General features: G+C 58.7%; 1 protein-coding gene across 3 annotated transcripts in view; it reads right to left on the bottom strand.

The window, feature by feature from the left end:
- Positions 1 to 10,387, bottom strand: part of AMPD2 (adenosine monophosphate deaminase 2) — an 11,844-nt gene extending 1,457 nt beyond the window's left edge. The window contains exons 1-16 of one of the 3 annotated variants that reach the window (XM_019799660.2): positions 9,930 to 10,387; positions 4,865 to 4,995; positions 4,515 to 4,645; positions 3,988 to 4,056; positions 3,785 to 3,896; positions 3,346 to 3,532; positions 2,965 to 3,106; positions 2,761 to 2,850; positions 2,402 to 2,531; positions 2,073 to 2,267; positions 1,854 to 1,985; positions 1,558 to 1,721; positions 1,170 to 1,296; positions 912 to 1,075; positions 573 to 693; positions 129 to 302 (exon numbers count right to left, since the gene is read on the bottom strand). In XM_019799660.2, the coding sequence (XP_019655219.1) occupies positions 129 to 302; positions 573 to 693; positions 912 to 1,075; positions 1,170 to 1,296; positions 1,558 to 1,721; positions 1,854 to 1,985; positions 2,073 to 2,267; positions 2,402 to 2,531; positions 2,761 to 2,850; positions 2,965 to 3,106; positions 3,346 to 3,532; positions 3,785 to 3,896; positions 3,988 to 4,056; positions 4,515 to 4,645; positions 4,865 to 4,995; positions 9,930 to 9,939 (2,079 nt within the window). In that variant the 5' untranslated portion in view covers positions 9,940 to 10,387. The other 2 variants (XM_019799663.2, XR_004623348.1) reach the window with 2 other exon arrangements.
- Between the last annotated feature and the right edge of the window lie 4,432 nt (positions 10,388 to 14,819).

The raw sequence follows: 14,819 nt of genomic DNA, 5'->3' as shown, positions 1-14,819 counted from the left end.
GCCCCGCCCGCCCGTCCTTGTGCCCCCTTCCCCCCACCCCCGGATTTGCACAGGACGCGCTGTGCTCCACCAGCAGGGGCAGCACCAGGCCTGAGGCCCAGGGGCCCGGGCGCCCTCCGGGTTCTGACCTTGGTGAAGTGGAATTGCAGGGGATCATCAGTGGACAGCGAGACCATGAGACCGCGGGACAGGTACTCGGGTAGCGGGTTCCGGTGGTAGCTGAGGAAGAGGCTGTTGTTGCTGAGCGGAGACATGGCGATGCCGATCTGGGCCAGGTAGTACAGGTACTGCAGGACGGGGGCCTAGGCGGCAACAGCGGGAAGTGTGCGTCAGACGGCAGGCTGGGGAGGACTCCCGGCTCCGGGGGAGGGGACAGGCCCCGGCAGGAGGGGGCGGGGAGCCCAGGCTCGGCCTGAGGTGACGAGGGTCATCTACAGCCAAGACCCACGCAAGGGGCGTGCAGGGGTCCAAACTGGGGCTTTGCGGAGGAGGAAGCTCAGTCGTCGAAGACGCTCGACGGGTGGCAAGGAAGGTGAGCGATCGGGAGGGGAGGCTGGGGTGCAGACCCTGACCTTGCGCAGAAGCAGCCCGTGCGAAATGTTCTCGGCCAGCATGAAGGCCGACACCAGGTGGTGGACAGGCCCGGCTTCCCCACAGTGTGGCCTCAGCACAAACGTGTGGAAGCCCCTCTGCCTGGGAGCGTAAAGACAGCGTCAGCTCCCCAGCCCAGGCTCCCGAGCCCCCACCCGGTGACTGTGTGGACCCGAGACAAAGCGCCAGGGGCACATTCCTGGCTGTGAGGGGTGAGCCCAGAAAGAACGCACGGGGTCCGGGAGCGGGGGCACGGTGGGTCGGGGCTCTGGCGGCCCCAGGGCAGGGTGAGTGGAGACGCCAGGCTGGCGGACACGCACCGGCGCAGGTGGTTCAGCATGGCCATGTTGGCGAACGTGTAGTACAGGTAGTAGGCGTAGGGGGGGTTGTCCTCCTCCACCCAAGCCTCGGGGAGGGGGCTCTCCAGGTTGAAGACGTGATTCTCGGGCTTAGACTCATCATCCACGCTGTCAAAGCCATCCACCTGGCACGGGACCCCGGGGTCAGGCCCAGAGCCGAAGCGGCCCCTGAGGCAGGCCACCCCCCCACCCCGCCCCTACCCCGTGTGGCCCCCTCACGTGCTCCAAGAAGAGGTGCAGCTCCGGGTGGCTGGCAGGGTGCACGGTGGCCTCAAACAGTGGCATGAAGATGTTCTCCAGCATCTCCTGGAAGTTGGCCAGCTGGCCCTTGGTACGGTACACGTCGCTGCGGGCAAGACGTTCGCACACGGGACATGCGGGTCAGTAAACAGCTGAGCCTGGCCCGCACTCACAGAAGCGCTTCCGCACGACACTGGGTGGGCCAGGCTGGGCAGACCACGAGCGGAACCAGAGGCTTCCCCTTCCACTTCTACTCAGAGGGCTTGGCTGGGGCGGGGGAAGACCCGCCATCCCGGGTGGGCAGGAGGCAGGCGCTGTCCCCTTGAACCCTGCCCCCACATTCCCTCCGGCTCCGAGGGACACTCACAAGAGGCGGGGCACTTGCACGAGCCAGCGCACGTTGGGAGAGTGTACTCGGTGCTTCACGGCCCAGCATGCCAGCTTGTCCCACTCATCCCTCGAGCGCCCATAGATGGAGAGCCGCAGCTCTGCGTTCTGGTATTTGCTCTCCTCCAGGTCTGACATCACCTCCTGAAAGACACATAGCAGGGCGACCATCACACTCACCCATCCATGACACCGGGCTCCCGTGCGGTCAGGGTAGGCGCTGCTCAAGGCTCACGCTGCCCCTGCACCTGGGCCTGGGCGGTCCCTCCTCCTCACCTTGATAATGTGGGCAAAGTACTTTCCAGAAACCCTGTTGTCGGTCTTGATGAAGATCTCTCGGAGGACAGATTCCCCAATGGGGTTGTATTTGGCATTGAACTTGTCAAAGCGATGGAAGGTGTTCCTGTCCTGGGGAAGACGGCCAGGCCCAGGTCACCCCTGCCCCTGGGCCACACGCTGACCCAGCCCCTCAGCCCCTGTGCCACCGGGACAGACCGCGTGCATGTCCAGCGTGTCCACACTCAGGTCGTAAGCAGTGAGGTTCATGCTCTCGAAGACCTCCCGGAGCGTCTGCTCGCGGCCCTGCTCCACGTGCACGATCTCCTCCAGGTGGCGCTTCATCGCCCGTTTGATGAACCGCAGCAAGTGCTTCTGGTTCATGCAGGATGAGGCATGGATGTGCGTGTCCACCTGGGGTGCAACGGGGGGCCGCTGGGTCCCCTGGAGGCCAGGAGGTCTGGGGCCTGGCCAGTGGGATGGGATGGGGCTCTCTGCAAGGGAGGCCGGGCAGGCGTGCAGGGCCGGACGCGGGGGGGAGGCCCCACCTTCCGGATGTTGTAGAAATCTCGGTGCGGCACCTTCTTCTGGGCGGCCAACTCCTTCATCTCGTTCAGCAGCACGTGCATCTGGAACTTGGAGCTCAGGTACTGTAGCCGACGGTAGCAGAAGGACTTTCTGAGCAGGGAGAGAGCAAGGCAGGGGCTCTGGGCCACAAGCAGACGGGGCAGCTGCGGGGGGGGAGGGGACAGGACTGAGGCTGCGCAGGGGGGCAACAGATGGAGGAAAAGTCTAGGTCTCAGTGACTGTGAAGGGGTGAGAGGTGGCGGCAGGTGTCTGCGGCAGGGCTGGGGCTGGACAGTACAGGCTAGAAGGAGCCAAGTGTCTGGGACAGGCAGGGACTCACATGGGGCCGTTGATTATCAGGGCCATCAGCACATTGACATCCGCCACAAATTCCTGCAGGTCAGGGTACGGCAGCTCCACTTCTGGGCAACTGGCAGGTAAGGGGAGCTCGGGTGAGGGGAGCAAGCCATGCCCGTGGGCCCTCCCAAGTCAGGGGAGCCCCCACACAGCTCCCCTCCCCCCCCCACTCCCCACACCCGCTTACTGCTCATCGGGTTCCCTGCGGGTGTAGACATGCACCACGCCCTGCACCATGCGCAGACCCAAGCCCAGGTCCCCAGGCATGGTGCTTGGCTCACAGTACTCATAGGGGTGTTGCTCCAGCGCAGGGGGGTGCACCGGGGCATCTGCAGGGTGGGGAGGGTGGAGTCAGGGCCAGGGCTCTTCCGGGCCACCTGCTCTCAGCCCAGAGGACCCGCAGAGGGGGAGAGTTCCTGCCCCCGCCTCCACCCACCATGGGCCAAGAGGCTGAGATGAGCCTGGGGATGGGGGAGAAGCAGGCAGGGTGGAGGTTCCCAGGCACCAAAGCTCAGGGGAGTCGGGGACACCAGGGTGCTTGGAGTAGAGCAGGGATGGGGGGTCCCACCAGCGGACACGGGGGTGTCAGGGCCCTGCTCGTAGGTCCGTGTCTCCAGAGGCTTCTCAGCCAGCTGCTGCAGGTACCGGCGGGTGGTGGGACAGAAGCTCTGCAGCGACAGGGCCATGTACTTCTCCCGGATGAAGAGTGCCCGCACCACGCTCTTGGCTGCATCCAGCAGGTCTGTGAATGGCACCTGGAGACAAGGACATGAGGTCATTCTCCTTCATCTCAGACCCAGATGAGGCTTGCCCTCACCTCTTCCCTGAGGTCTGGGCCCTGGAAACAGCACCTCTACTAGCTCCCAGCCACAGACCCTTTGCTGCTCCGGCTTTTGGAAAGAGAAATGCCCTCTCTAAGACGCACCCAGCCCCCAGGCTGGGGGACAACACTGGGATACCGTTGAGTCGAGGGGGGTAGAGAGCCAAGTTCCTGCCCCTGCACTGACCCCACACTTCTCCTCGCCGGAGATGGTGACCCGCTGAAATTCCCGCTCTAGCACCACGTCTCGCTCCCGCAGGCCCCGGTCACCTTGCCCTTCGCCCTGCTCCTTGTAGAGCCTACAAGGGGAGAGCACAAGGGAGGGGGCTGGAGCCAGCAGCAGGACAGGCCCCAGCCCCATATCTCTCCGTGCCCCTTTGCCCTCCTCACTGGAGGTCCAAGGCACTGTCTGTCTTCAGGAAATCTTGCTTGGCCCGAAGCAGGATGTCCGGCTCCAGCCTAGAAGGGAGAGGAACAAGAGGTCAGGCCGCTGACAAGGGATGGCCCTGGTTCTCAGGTCCCTGCCCCGTGAGGGCTGCTGTGCACGTGTTGTTCCTCGTGGCCTCATGGGGCCGTGGAAGCCTGCACTGTGGCTGCTGTCTGGCCCCAAGTTACCAATGGGAAGGCACACACAGAAGTTGAGCGACACAGCTAGGCCCCATGGGTGGGTACGAGACAGAACAAGAACCCAGCAGCCTGACTCCAAAGCCTGGGCTTCATACGACACTCTAGGCTCCCTCCCTAGTGGGTCCCAGAGGGAGGACAGGATGGGAGAGGGACCAAGATGGGGCTCTGAAAGTGTCCCAGCAGAGACAGGGACACCGGGCAGCCCACCCCATGCCCCCGACCCTACAGCTGTCCGGCCGTGCCCCACCCCCGTCCCATGGCTGCCTGCTGGACTCGGGCTGGGGCCTTACTTGACATCCTGGCTGATCTGCCTTTCCAGGCGCTGCCGCCGCTCCTCCAGCTGCTCAATGGGGCTCTCCTCGGGGAACTCGTACGGGGCGCTGCGGAGCTCGCTCTCAGCCAGGGAGCGGCTGAACAGCTCCTGGCGGGAGGGAAGGAAGGGTCAGTGCCCCAGGCCCTCCCTCGCAGAGTGTCGGGATGGGGGTAGGGCAGCAGGAGCTGGAGGTACCTGGGAGAGGCTAGGGATCGGGGCACAGCCAAGCGTGGAGTAAGGGGATGGCTGAGATGGAGGGGTGTGGGGAGCAGAGACAGGGCATGGGGACGGCAGTGGAGGGACATGGGGTGAGGTGCCAGGCGATACCTCGGCGATCTCCTTGCATTTGCCATCCATGGACGTGCGTAGGTCGAGTGGGAAGTGCTTGAGGCAGGGGGCAGGGCCTGGCAGGGATCGGGCAGCCTGCAGCGGAGGGGCCCCCAGCCCACCCCGAGCCTCTGTGGAAACAGCGATGCCAGGGTCAAAGGGTGGAGGGCAGGGCCTGTGTGCACTAGAAGCCCTGGGCCCCTGCACGCCCCAGGGCTGTCCCAGAGAGAGGCCAGGGTCTGGAAAGTGGGCAGTCCCTCCTCAAAGGCTGAGGACTGGGCCTGCATGTGGCTCCCAACAGATGTCACCCTCACAGTCTAACACCGGGCCCCTCACCCATTCCAGGCGCAGGAGTGGGGGGTCTGAGGCTGCCTCTAAGCAAGCGGATTCGCTCACTCCAGGAGTAAGAACCTGAATCCTGGACTAGGACCCGCTGCCTCAGTGAGCAGGAGACCTCCGGGCAGGCACACGTGTACGCACAGACACACACAGATACACACACACACACACAAACCCTGGGTGCTCATTAAGGACCTGGTGGCCGAGCCAGCAATCCCCAGCCCACAGCTTCCAGGGAAGGCAGGCCCGGATCAGTCCTGCTTCTGGACCCGGCAACCCTCCTCTCGGAAACCCAGGGCCTTTGCTGATATCCCAGACCTACAGAGCGCAGGCAAGTCACAGCTGCCACTTAGCTCTGACCAGGGGACCAGACCCCCAGGGAAGAGGAGGAGAGGAAGTGGAGGGCCTGGTTGGCAGCAGGAACCCTACCTCCTCCCCAGCGGCGTGCCCTCTCCCCCAGGACCCCAGGGCTGCCAAGATGGGGCCTGGCCCCAGCCTGCCCCTCCCACTGCTGGCTGCCCCTCCAAAGGGAGCTGCCACAAGCAGCCTGCGCCACTCAGAGGCCCCAGGATCTGGGCCGGAGGCCTCAGGGAGGGCCTGGGGAAGGAAGTATCAGAAGCCAGGGCCTCTCCACATGCAGGCCAGAACTCCTCAGGGGCACCGCCGGGAGGCTAGCACTGAAGGTCTTGAAGCTGCTAGTCTAGGGGGCTGCCTGAGCCCCCAGCCAGCTTAGACCCTCCCTGGGCTACCAGTGCCACCCTCCCCACCAGAAAGCTCTCCACCAAACTGGGGGGCTCTCCCAGCCGGCTCTGAAGGGTACTCCCTTCTAGCACCCTCCTTTCCCCTCTGCACCGGGTCTTAGGGATGGACTGGAGGCTCTGCCCAGGTAGCGTGCCTTAAAGTCTGTGGGCTCACTTCCCAATCCCCCAGAGTTGGGTCCCAAGGCTGGACAAAGGGAAGAGGAGGTGCCTGCCCTAGATCCAGGACCCAGCCCCCACTCTCCCTGGTGCTGGCCTGGATCCTACCGACAGAGTTCGGGCAGCTCCAGCCAGCAGCCCCGTGCCCCTTGCCCGCCGGTTTGCTGAGTGGAGCTGTAGCCAGTCCCCCAGGACAGCTCAGGGGCCGGCACGGGCCGTACCAAGTGCAGCTGCGTGCAGGGGAGACCCTAGGATGACAGCGAGCAGGGGGCTAGGGAGGCCCAGGGGAGTCAGAAATCAAGGGAAGGAGCATCAGAGCTGGGAAATAAGAGGAACCTCAGAAGGGAACAGCTTTAACCTCTACTGTACCAAGGTCCAGCCTAAAGTGGAGCCCCCAAGGGGGTGGAGCAGGGTAGGCTGACAAGGGCAGGGCAGTCCGGCTGGCAGGGGCTGAGCCTCCTTAAAACGCACTACCCTAGGAATAGTGAGTGGGCAGGGCCAGGGTAGACCAAGGGTGGGGGGGAGAGAAGGGGACGAGCAGCACGGAGCAGCCCTCATCTCCGCACACAACAGCCCCAGGCCAGCTTCCCCTCCCCAGTGGCTTGTTTTGCTCACCACTGTCCCCTGGGTCCCTGACTGTGGGGTCCCTTGGGACAAAGCCTCTTCCAGTGAGAGAAGTTGGCTGGCAGTGAGGGAAGTGACTCAGTCCAGGTAGGGACCAGGTACTGAGCTTCTGTGCTGCCCAAGGGGCCTGATTCATGGCCCCCCAGACCTCCAGCCTCCTCTTGAAGCCTATCGTCGGGAACAAACTGTCCAGGAGAAGTGTGGGAGATAAGGGACTAGAATTTGGAGGACTTGAGTCTGACTCTATTCCCACTTACTAGCATGTCTCTGCCTCCCGGAGGCTTCAAGTCCTGTCCATAATGGGGTGATAAGCGGGTCCTGCCCTACCTAGCCACCAACTGCCTTAAGGCTCGAAGAGATACGGCTCTGCAAGTGTTGCATAAAACATCATTATCTGCGATTATGAACTCCTGGGACCCTCCGAACACTTACGACAGATAGTCCTACCTACTTGGGAGGCCCAGTGCAGGCCAGCACAACCAAGCAGTAAAGGGCAGCAAAGAGAACAGAACTTGACACGGAGAGAGACGGGGGGTGACCCTATCTCACACTTGGAAGAGGGCAGAGCAGGAGGAGAGGAAGATGGGCACCTGCCCCACACCCCGGGTGTAAGACAGAGCCCAAGGCCCTTGCCTATCCAAGAACCCTGATCTTACACAACTCCTCCCTTCTAGACCCTGGCAGGGGAGGCTACCCACAGACCTCCAGGGCTGGTCTCTAGCAGGTCAGCAGGAGCTGAATTGAAGGTCCCAATCTCAACCCGTCATCTTACCAGGGTGGCCCAGGATCTCCACAGAAACACTGGGGTGAGCAGGACAGGTTCCAGCAGCCAGAGCCATTCCTCCAGGCTGCAGACCCTTACACGGGGCTGCAGGGGTTCATGACAGGTGACAGGCAGTAGCCTCCACACTCCCTGAGGCCAGGCCTAAAAGATCCAACTTCCTGCCTGCTAGTCCCTTCCCCAGAGTCTGTGCACTGCCACACACACACACACACACACACACACACACGTAATCCACCAAAAGCCAGAGGGGACTGCTCCCGCCAACCCATCTACACTCTGCCCAGGGGTCCCCTCACCCACTGCCAGGACTGCCTCAGGCAAAAGGCAGAGACATGCCCAAAGCTTTGACCCCTAAGTCTCAGATGCTCCCACGAGTGACCACCCAAAGATGTACAGAGCTAGCCCCAGGGGACACACTCTCTGGAGGGCCCAGCCCTGAGCACAGAACACACAGACCCTCAGGACAGCACTGACCTCCAGGCAGTGTTTTCAATGGCCTAAGAAAATACAGGAGGTGGGTGGTCAGGCTCTAGGTACAGACAGCTGCTGAGCGGAGGGGGAGAAGACACTGGCTTGCCCTGGTCCCCAAAATGGGGGGTGGGGGGTCCTTCCGTAGCCACGAGGCCGGGGCACGGCAGACGGCAGGTAGCCTAGCCCTCAGGGAGACGGACACAGCCACCCCATGCTGCCGGCTCCCAGCAATGCAGACATGCCTACGAGTGGGAGCCAGACCAAACCGTGCAAGAGCACACAAGCAGGCAGCGCCCCCAGCCCGAGCCCCCAAAACAGGCCGGGCCCAAGGACACCGCATACTTCCGAGGAAGCCCACAAGAGAAACCAGGGACGGGTAAACAGCAAATGATGGCTACGGTTGAGCCCCCAGCCCCTGGGATGCCTGGTAGCAGCGAGGGTGCCCTAACATCAGACACCCCCACCCCAGGAAAGGGATTCGAGATCTGGGGTCCTAGAAAGAAGAACTAACCACAGGAAGACGCCTGAGCCTGCCCGGTAAAGACAAGCCGCCAGCAGCGTGGCCAGCCCACAAACCAGCCAGTCCCACACATCTCCCTCTCCATTCACACACGCTCCACATGCACACGGTCTTAGCACCTCCACACGCTGACACGTGTGCAAACACACCTCTTGCTGCACCCACACCTGCGCCCACTCCACGTTACGGAGGGCAGCATCCCCCCCACGGACCCTGTCACCTTCCACCCCACCTCCCTCTCCACACCACCTCCCAAGCCAGCTGTCCCTGGGCCTGAGGACAAGGAGGAGCATCACCCCAGAGGGGATGCAGGCGCAGGGGCACCCCCCCCCCCGACAGGACCAGTGGCCTGGGCCAGCACTGGTGGGGCAGAGCCAGCGTCTGAGTCTGGGGAGCACACACTCACCTGGTACTGCAGAGGACGCCTGCAAGCTGACCCGCTTCTTAAAGGGATATTTGGCCTTGGGATTGCCGGGGCCGCATGGGTTGGATGCCATGGCTCGAGCGGCAGACACGACGGGGGGAGTCTGAGCCGCACCAGCTGGGCCTGGCTCTGCCACATCCAACCCCTTCCTCCGCCCCGCCCCCAGCGGGAGTGACTGATGCAGGAAGCAGAAGCCCCGCAGGCGGAAGAGGCTCTGGCCACGATTTCTGATGTTGTCTAGGCAACCTCGGGGAGGGGGGCCTCCATCCCCGCCTCTCATCCCCTCCCTTCCCTCCTCAGACCCTGGAGTGACGCGACTGCCGCTAGCTGGGCCTGGGGGGGCGGGGGTGGGGGGAAGGTGAGCAAACAAGATGGGGAGGGGCCAGTCCCCAGCACTCCACTGACCCCTTCAGGAGCCCTTGCCCCTGGCCAGGGCTCTGGGGCACAGGAGTCAAACAAAGTCCGGGCTGGCTGGTCCAGCCGGCATGGGAGAAAAAAATAATAATAAAGGGAAATCCAGGGCGAGCTCCCCCAAGCTCAGAACACATTGTCTCAGAGCAGGCGTACTCCGTGAAAACCCAGCCCTCTGGAGCAAAGTCCCCTTTTCTCTTCTCTTATCAGATTCCCAGCCCCAGGGGTAGTCCAGTTCTGGGAGGATGGGGGTAGAACTGAGAATTCCGGCCCAGTAGGGAGGAGCCTGTCTTGGGAAAATTCCACTGGCCGGCAGAGGCTACCTTCTAGGAAGGCAGGAAGCCAGGAGGCAGGGGCTTCTCTGGCGGGGGGTGGCTAGGAAAGAGACCCCAGCAACTTCTGACTTTTCTGTCTTTTCGCACTCAAGCTCTGCTCTCCTAGGCCGGCCCCAGGAGGAGACGGCCACCTTCCCTAGGTCTGCAGGCTGTGCTGAGACCCCCACCCCCTTGTCACCCAGGCCATGCACTTTTCTGTCCCAGAGACCCTCCTCCCAACAGACGCGCACATACACTCACCTGAGGCCATGCTGCCCGAGCCCGCAGGGGTACCAGGGAGGCTGCCCGCCAAGGTCTGCCCGGCCGGGAAGCCGGGGTCGCAAGGGAGGGGAGGAGGGTTGAGACCCAGGCCAAGTCGCTCCGAGGACCCCTGACCTGGCACTGAGATGGAAGTAGTAAGGCAGTCTTTCAAAATTGCCCGGAGGCGGGAGGTGGACCCCGGCAGACCTCGGCCGCTGCGCTGGCCTCGAAGCCCCCAGCTCTCTGCTCAAGAGGCGAGCAGGCCACGTGCTTCCCAGAGAGCAGGACCCGCAACTCGTCTGAGCTTCTCTCCACACGTTCTGGGTGCTCGAGATCGGACTACCGTAGCTGGACTGTGGGGGAGTCACGCAACAGGTACGACCCCACCAAAGCCTCGCCAGCGCCACCGAGCTTCTCTGACGCCCAAGGCCCAGCCAGATCCGAGGCCCCGCCCCCTCCGGGCAGGCCCCGCCCCCGCCGTGTTCCGCTTCCCGGCGCCACGTGGGCAGCCGCCACTCCGCAGTTGGACCGGCCGGGTCTTGGGCAAGTCCTGTGCGTCAGCTTCCTCATCCGTGAAATGGGGTGGTGTGATCGCACTCAAGGGAGTTACTGTGAGCATTAAATGTTAAGCACCTTTCCAGGATGCCTGGTAAAAAGTCGGTGGCCAATAAAAGATTAACTAGTAGTGTCTCAAGATTAATTCACTTTTAGAAGTCCTACCCCGGCATTCTCACTTCAGGTCGTCCGTTTTCTTCTGGCAGGCGTAGATAAACAGGGTGTGCCCTGCAATTCTGGCTCCTCTTCCCGCGTTTACTTCTATATTTATTGGCTAAAAGCTTAGGCTCTGTATCCAGAATGTGTGGGTTCAATTCCATACTCCCCTGCGTACTTTGTTATTGACGTTGGAGAAGTCACTGCACTCTGTGCTCTATTTCGTCTGGCAAATGACTGTAAGAGACCCTGCTTTTTTGGTGGTTGTTAAGATAAATGAGTTAATGTAAGTCAAGTGCTTATAACAGTGTCTGGCCTGTAGTTACTACTCAGTTAATTAATGTCTGTGTCATCCTTGCTATGTCCTTGGCCTTGGTTCCCCGTTGACAACCTCACATGGTAATGATTCTCCTCACAGCCTGTAAAGAAGTGGAGTTGGGCTTTTTAGGGGGACTGCAGACACCCCACTCAGCCAGCACCCTCACTGCCAAGTGACAGAGAATCTACCAAAAGGGAACCTGGGGGGTGGGGGCGGGTGCCTAAGACTTCACTGAACATACTTAAGTGTATTAGCAGCAATTAATCTTTTTCCTAGTTCTCCGCGTTGTGGGAGCCCTTTGTCCCCCACACCCAGTTGTACTAATGCTGTCTGTCTAACTCCTCCCAGTTCTCACCACCCCCACAGCCAGATTCCTTCGCAAACTCTGCCTCCACGCCCTCTCCCCAAGCTGGATTCTGGACCCTGAACCCTATTATCCCTGTGTATCTCGTGTCACCTCTGTTGATCTCTGCCTACTGCTCCTCACCGTGGGCAAACTCAAAAACCATGGCCTCCATAGACATGGGGGTGGGGCAGTTCACCTCACAAAGGAGCAATAAAACCAATAAAACAAGGGAAATTCCAAGTTTACCCATCAAATTAGCAGAGATTCAGGGGAAAAAATCCTAATGCAGGCAAGGGGGTAGTGAGATGGGACACATATACCACTAGTGGACACCAGCAGAGACATAAACTGTCTGAAGGCCATTGGTAATACAGAATCAAGAGTCTTTAAAAAGTTCATATTACTTGACCCTGGAATTCCACTTTCAGGAAATTGTTCTGCTAAAAAGAGCTGCCAGAAAAATACGCACGACTTTGTTCATCACTGCGATGTTTATCACATAGAAAGGCTGGAAACAGTAAGGTCCAACAATAGGGGGATGTTTAAATTTTGTCAGATGCATGCAATGAAATACAACCATTAAAAATTGTTCTTGCAGAACTTCTTAATGAGGTGGCAATGTTTACAATGTAAAGTTTGGTTTAAAAAAAATGAATGTAAAAATCTGTACATACAGTATGGCCCTAAATATGTGACATATATGCATAGAAAACAAACACACCAAAACGTTTACAAATGGTTGTCCATGGGTAGTAGAACTGGGAATTGTATTTCCTTCTTTATACTCATCTGCATTTAAAAACTTGTCTACAGTGTATATCCATTACTTTTATAACCAAGGGGACAGAAAACAACAAATCTGTAATAGGCTCTACACCCCCCCTCCAACAGACCCTCCTGAGATTAACTCCAGACTAAATTGGTCTTGGGATCTTAGGAATTTTGAAACCGCTGGGCTCTCAGCAATTAGTAACGAAATAAATCTCGAAATTAAAAAATCAAGCAGCAAGTAACCATGTAGAATGTCATCTACAATCTGACAAAATGCAAATTTTGACATAGTTTTAAGGGGTGGTATCTTGCATTGGGCTAGGTCTGATTAGGATTCCCCCTTGATTCAGACCTACCTACCTATTACCTACCTAACCAGCCCAGAGCTGGCAATCCCTGCCCTCCACCTCACCCAGGCAAACCGGTTCACTGGTCCCTAAATGCTCCTCCCTAGTTCCATCTGCAACACACCCTTCCCCTGGTAACCTTCCCCTATTTCCAGGCCATTTGGTACGCCATCCCTGCTAGGAAGTGTGTACTGATTACAGCTAAGCATCGATCTCCCCACCTACACAACACCCGCAAAAATCTCAGCAGGGTTCACGGTCTATGGTCTACGTAGAACAGTTTGGGAAATGAAGGAGTGAGTCATCCCCCTTGGCCTCCAGCTTCTTACTGTTGTCTTTGAGCCTCTGGGATCTTCCCTAGCTCTAAACACAGCTTCCTCCCCTCCTACCCTATTCACCAGATGGTTCCTTAAAGGCCCCCCCCAACTCTAGGCCCCCACTCAAGTGTGCTCCTTAATTCTCTGAAGAACGCTTCTCTTAGCCTCTGGCCTGCAGCCCACTGTGATGTCAGCCTCCCCCCTAGGCCAGACCACTCTGCCGACACTGGTTGGGAGGGAACGCCTGCAGCCTCACACAGATCCTTGGCCAGTTTTCCCAAAGCACCCCCTATGCCTAGATCCTTCTCGAACCAAGCTGCTCAGCTCTTGTTTCTCAGCTTGTCCAGCCAGCCCTGTCACCCCTGACCCGTCCCCCAACACTGTTTATAGCACCACGCAGCTGTACCCAGCTGTACTTATGCTTTCCAAAGGTCTTAGCCATGCCCTGCCCTGTCACTCAAAGCCCTCCCTGGCTAGCCCCAATGCCGCCCCTTTGCTGTCCTCAACTGGCCGCACATGCCCCATTTCCCAGCCGTCCCTGAGTGGTTTGCACCTCAGGCCTCCGCGTCTTCTCTCACGCTTTCCTCTCCCCAAAACGCCTTACCCGGTTTCTATTGTTCTGCTTCTCTGATCAAAGTCTGTTCATTTTAGTTGCTCCCTCCTTTCTTCTACAGAATTTTTCAGTCTGACAGTTAAACGTGTTTATAAATGTCTTTCCTACCAGGCGTGGAGGCTAGGTTTTAAACAGCTCTGACTTCTCCAGCACAGTGTTCCTTTAATTAAACTGTTTCTCTGTGAATTTACCCCTCCTCTTCCTTTGGACTGGAAGGTCCTGAAGGCAGTTCCTCATTCATATTCCCCTAACTCCAGCCGGGACAAGGCTTTACCCACAGTCCCCACCACTGAGGGTAAGACAGATCCTGAGATCTCCCCTTAGCTCAGGAAACAGGACCAAACTTGTTGGGAAATGGTGAGTCTTTTTTCACTCAAAATGATCTGGTTATCAGGCTGTGATAGGACTCCTGAGCTCTGATTCTGATACTAACTTGTTTATTATCATCTTTCTGTGCTTCTAAATGGGAATAGCACCTTCATGCTTTACCTACTCCACCATGACACTGAACTCAAATGTGGTAATAAAGTGGAACAGCCACAGGAAAGGCACAGGAGCTGACGATGGGAGGCAGGAGGTCACTGGCGCCAGGGTGGGTCAGCACAATTCGAGGCCAGGCGAGGGTCAGGAGCTCCCTTACTCAGCCCGGTAGTGGGAATGGGAACCTGGCAAACTAGGAAACAAGCAGAAGCAGCACAGAAGTTTGCAGAGGTGGTAGCTGAAAAAGGCACAGCTCGAACGTTTTCCCCATGCGTGAAACAAGTTCGTGGTTCCTTTCGCAATGCAAGTGCTACTGTTCGCAAGCGCGTGCATTTGCCTTTTTTGTCCAAGTGTTCTTTCACTGGCTGCTGATGTGGGGCTAGTAGAAAGATCACCTGATTTATCTGTTTATTAAGCTTACATGACCCTGAACAAGTTACTTAACCCTCAAGCCTCAGTTATCTGGTCTGCAAACTGGGGACAGAGCACCTACCTTGAAGTTAGTGTGAGAATGAACCAATAGGAGCCACATAACTTGTCTAGCGTCTCCTGCTCTGAACAGAAAAGGTTTCAGCACAGCTCTGGCCTGGGTGTAGGTTACCAATATTGTGGGTAGGCTAGGCAGGGCTAGGGAGGTATAATTACTGACACTTTATAGCCAAGATTCCAAGACAGTCACAGTTTCAAAGATACTCTCCTGTCTTCTCTTAAGTCAAGAAGCATTTGCCAAGTTTTGATTGGGAAACCATGATCACTATGGAAGGCACCTCGGCAGCCACCTATTTCTCCATCGGCCCTGAGAGTCCGTGCTCCAGGCCCAGAGCTTCTCAGCCAGATACTCAGATGGCAGCTGAGAGGTGGTGGAAGGAGGAAGATGCTCAGTGGTGGCTCAGGGCACCTAGTAGGTAGGAGACCTAGGTGCTACCTCCCACTTTCTCCGGTCCAGTGGACAGGCCACTGCAGCACATTTCCACACTTAAAAGGAA

This window comes from Ailuropoda melanoleuca, chromosome 2 (assembly GCF_002007445.2).
Source record: "Ailuropoda melanoleuca isolate Jingjing chromosome 2, ASM200744v2, whole genome shotgun sequence".
NCBI classification, from domain to species: domain Eukaryota; kingdom Metazoa; phylum Chordata; class Mammalia; order Carnivora; family Ursidae; genus Ailuropoda; species Ailuropoda melanoleuca.
Note: the sequence above shows the minus strand (reverse complement) of the source record. Positions and strands in the feature narration are given on the sequence as shown.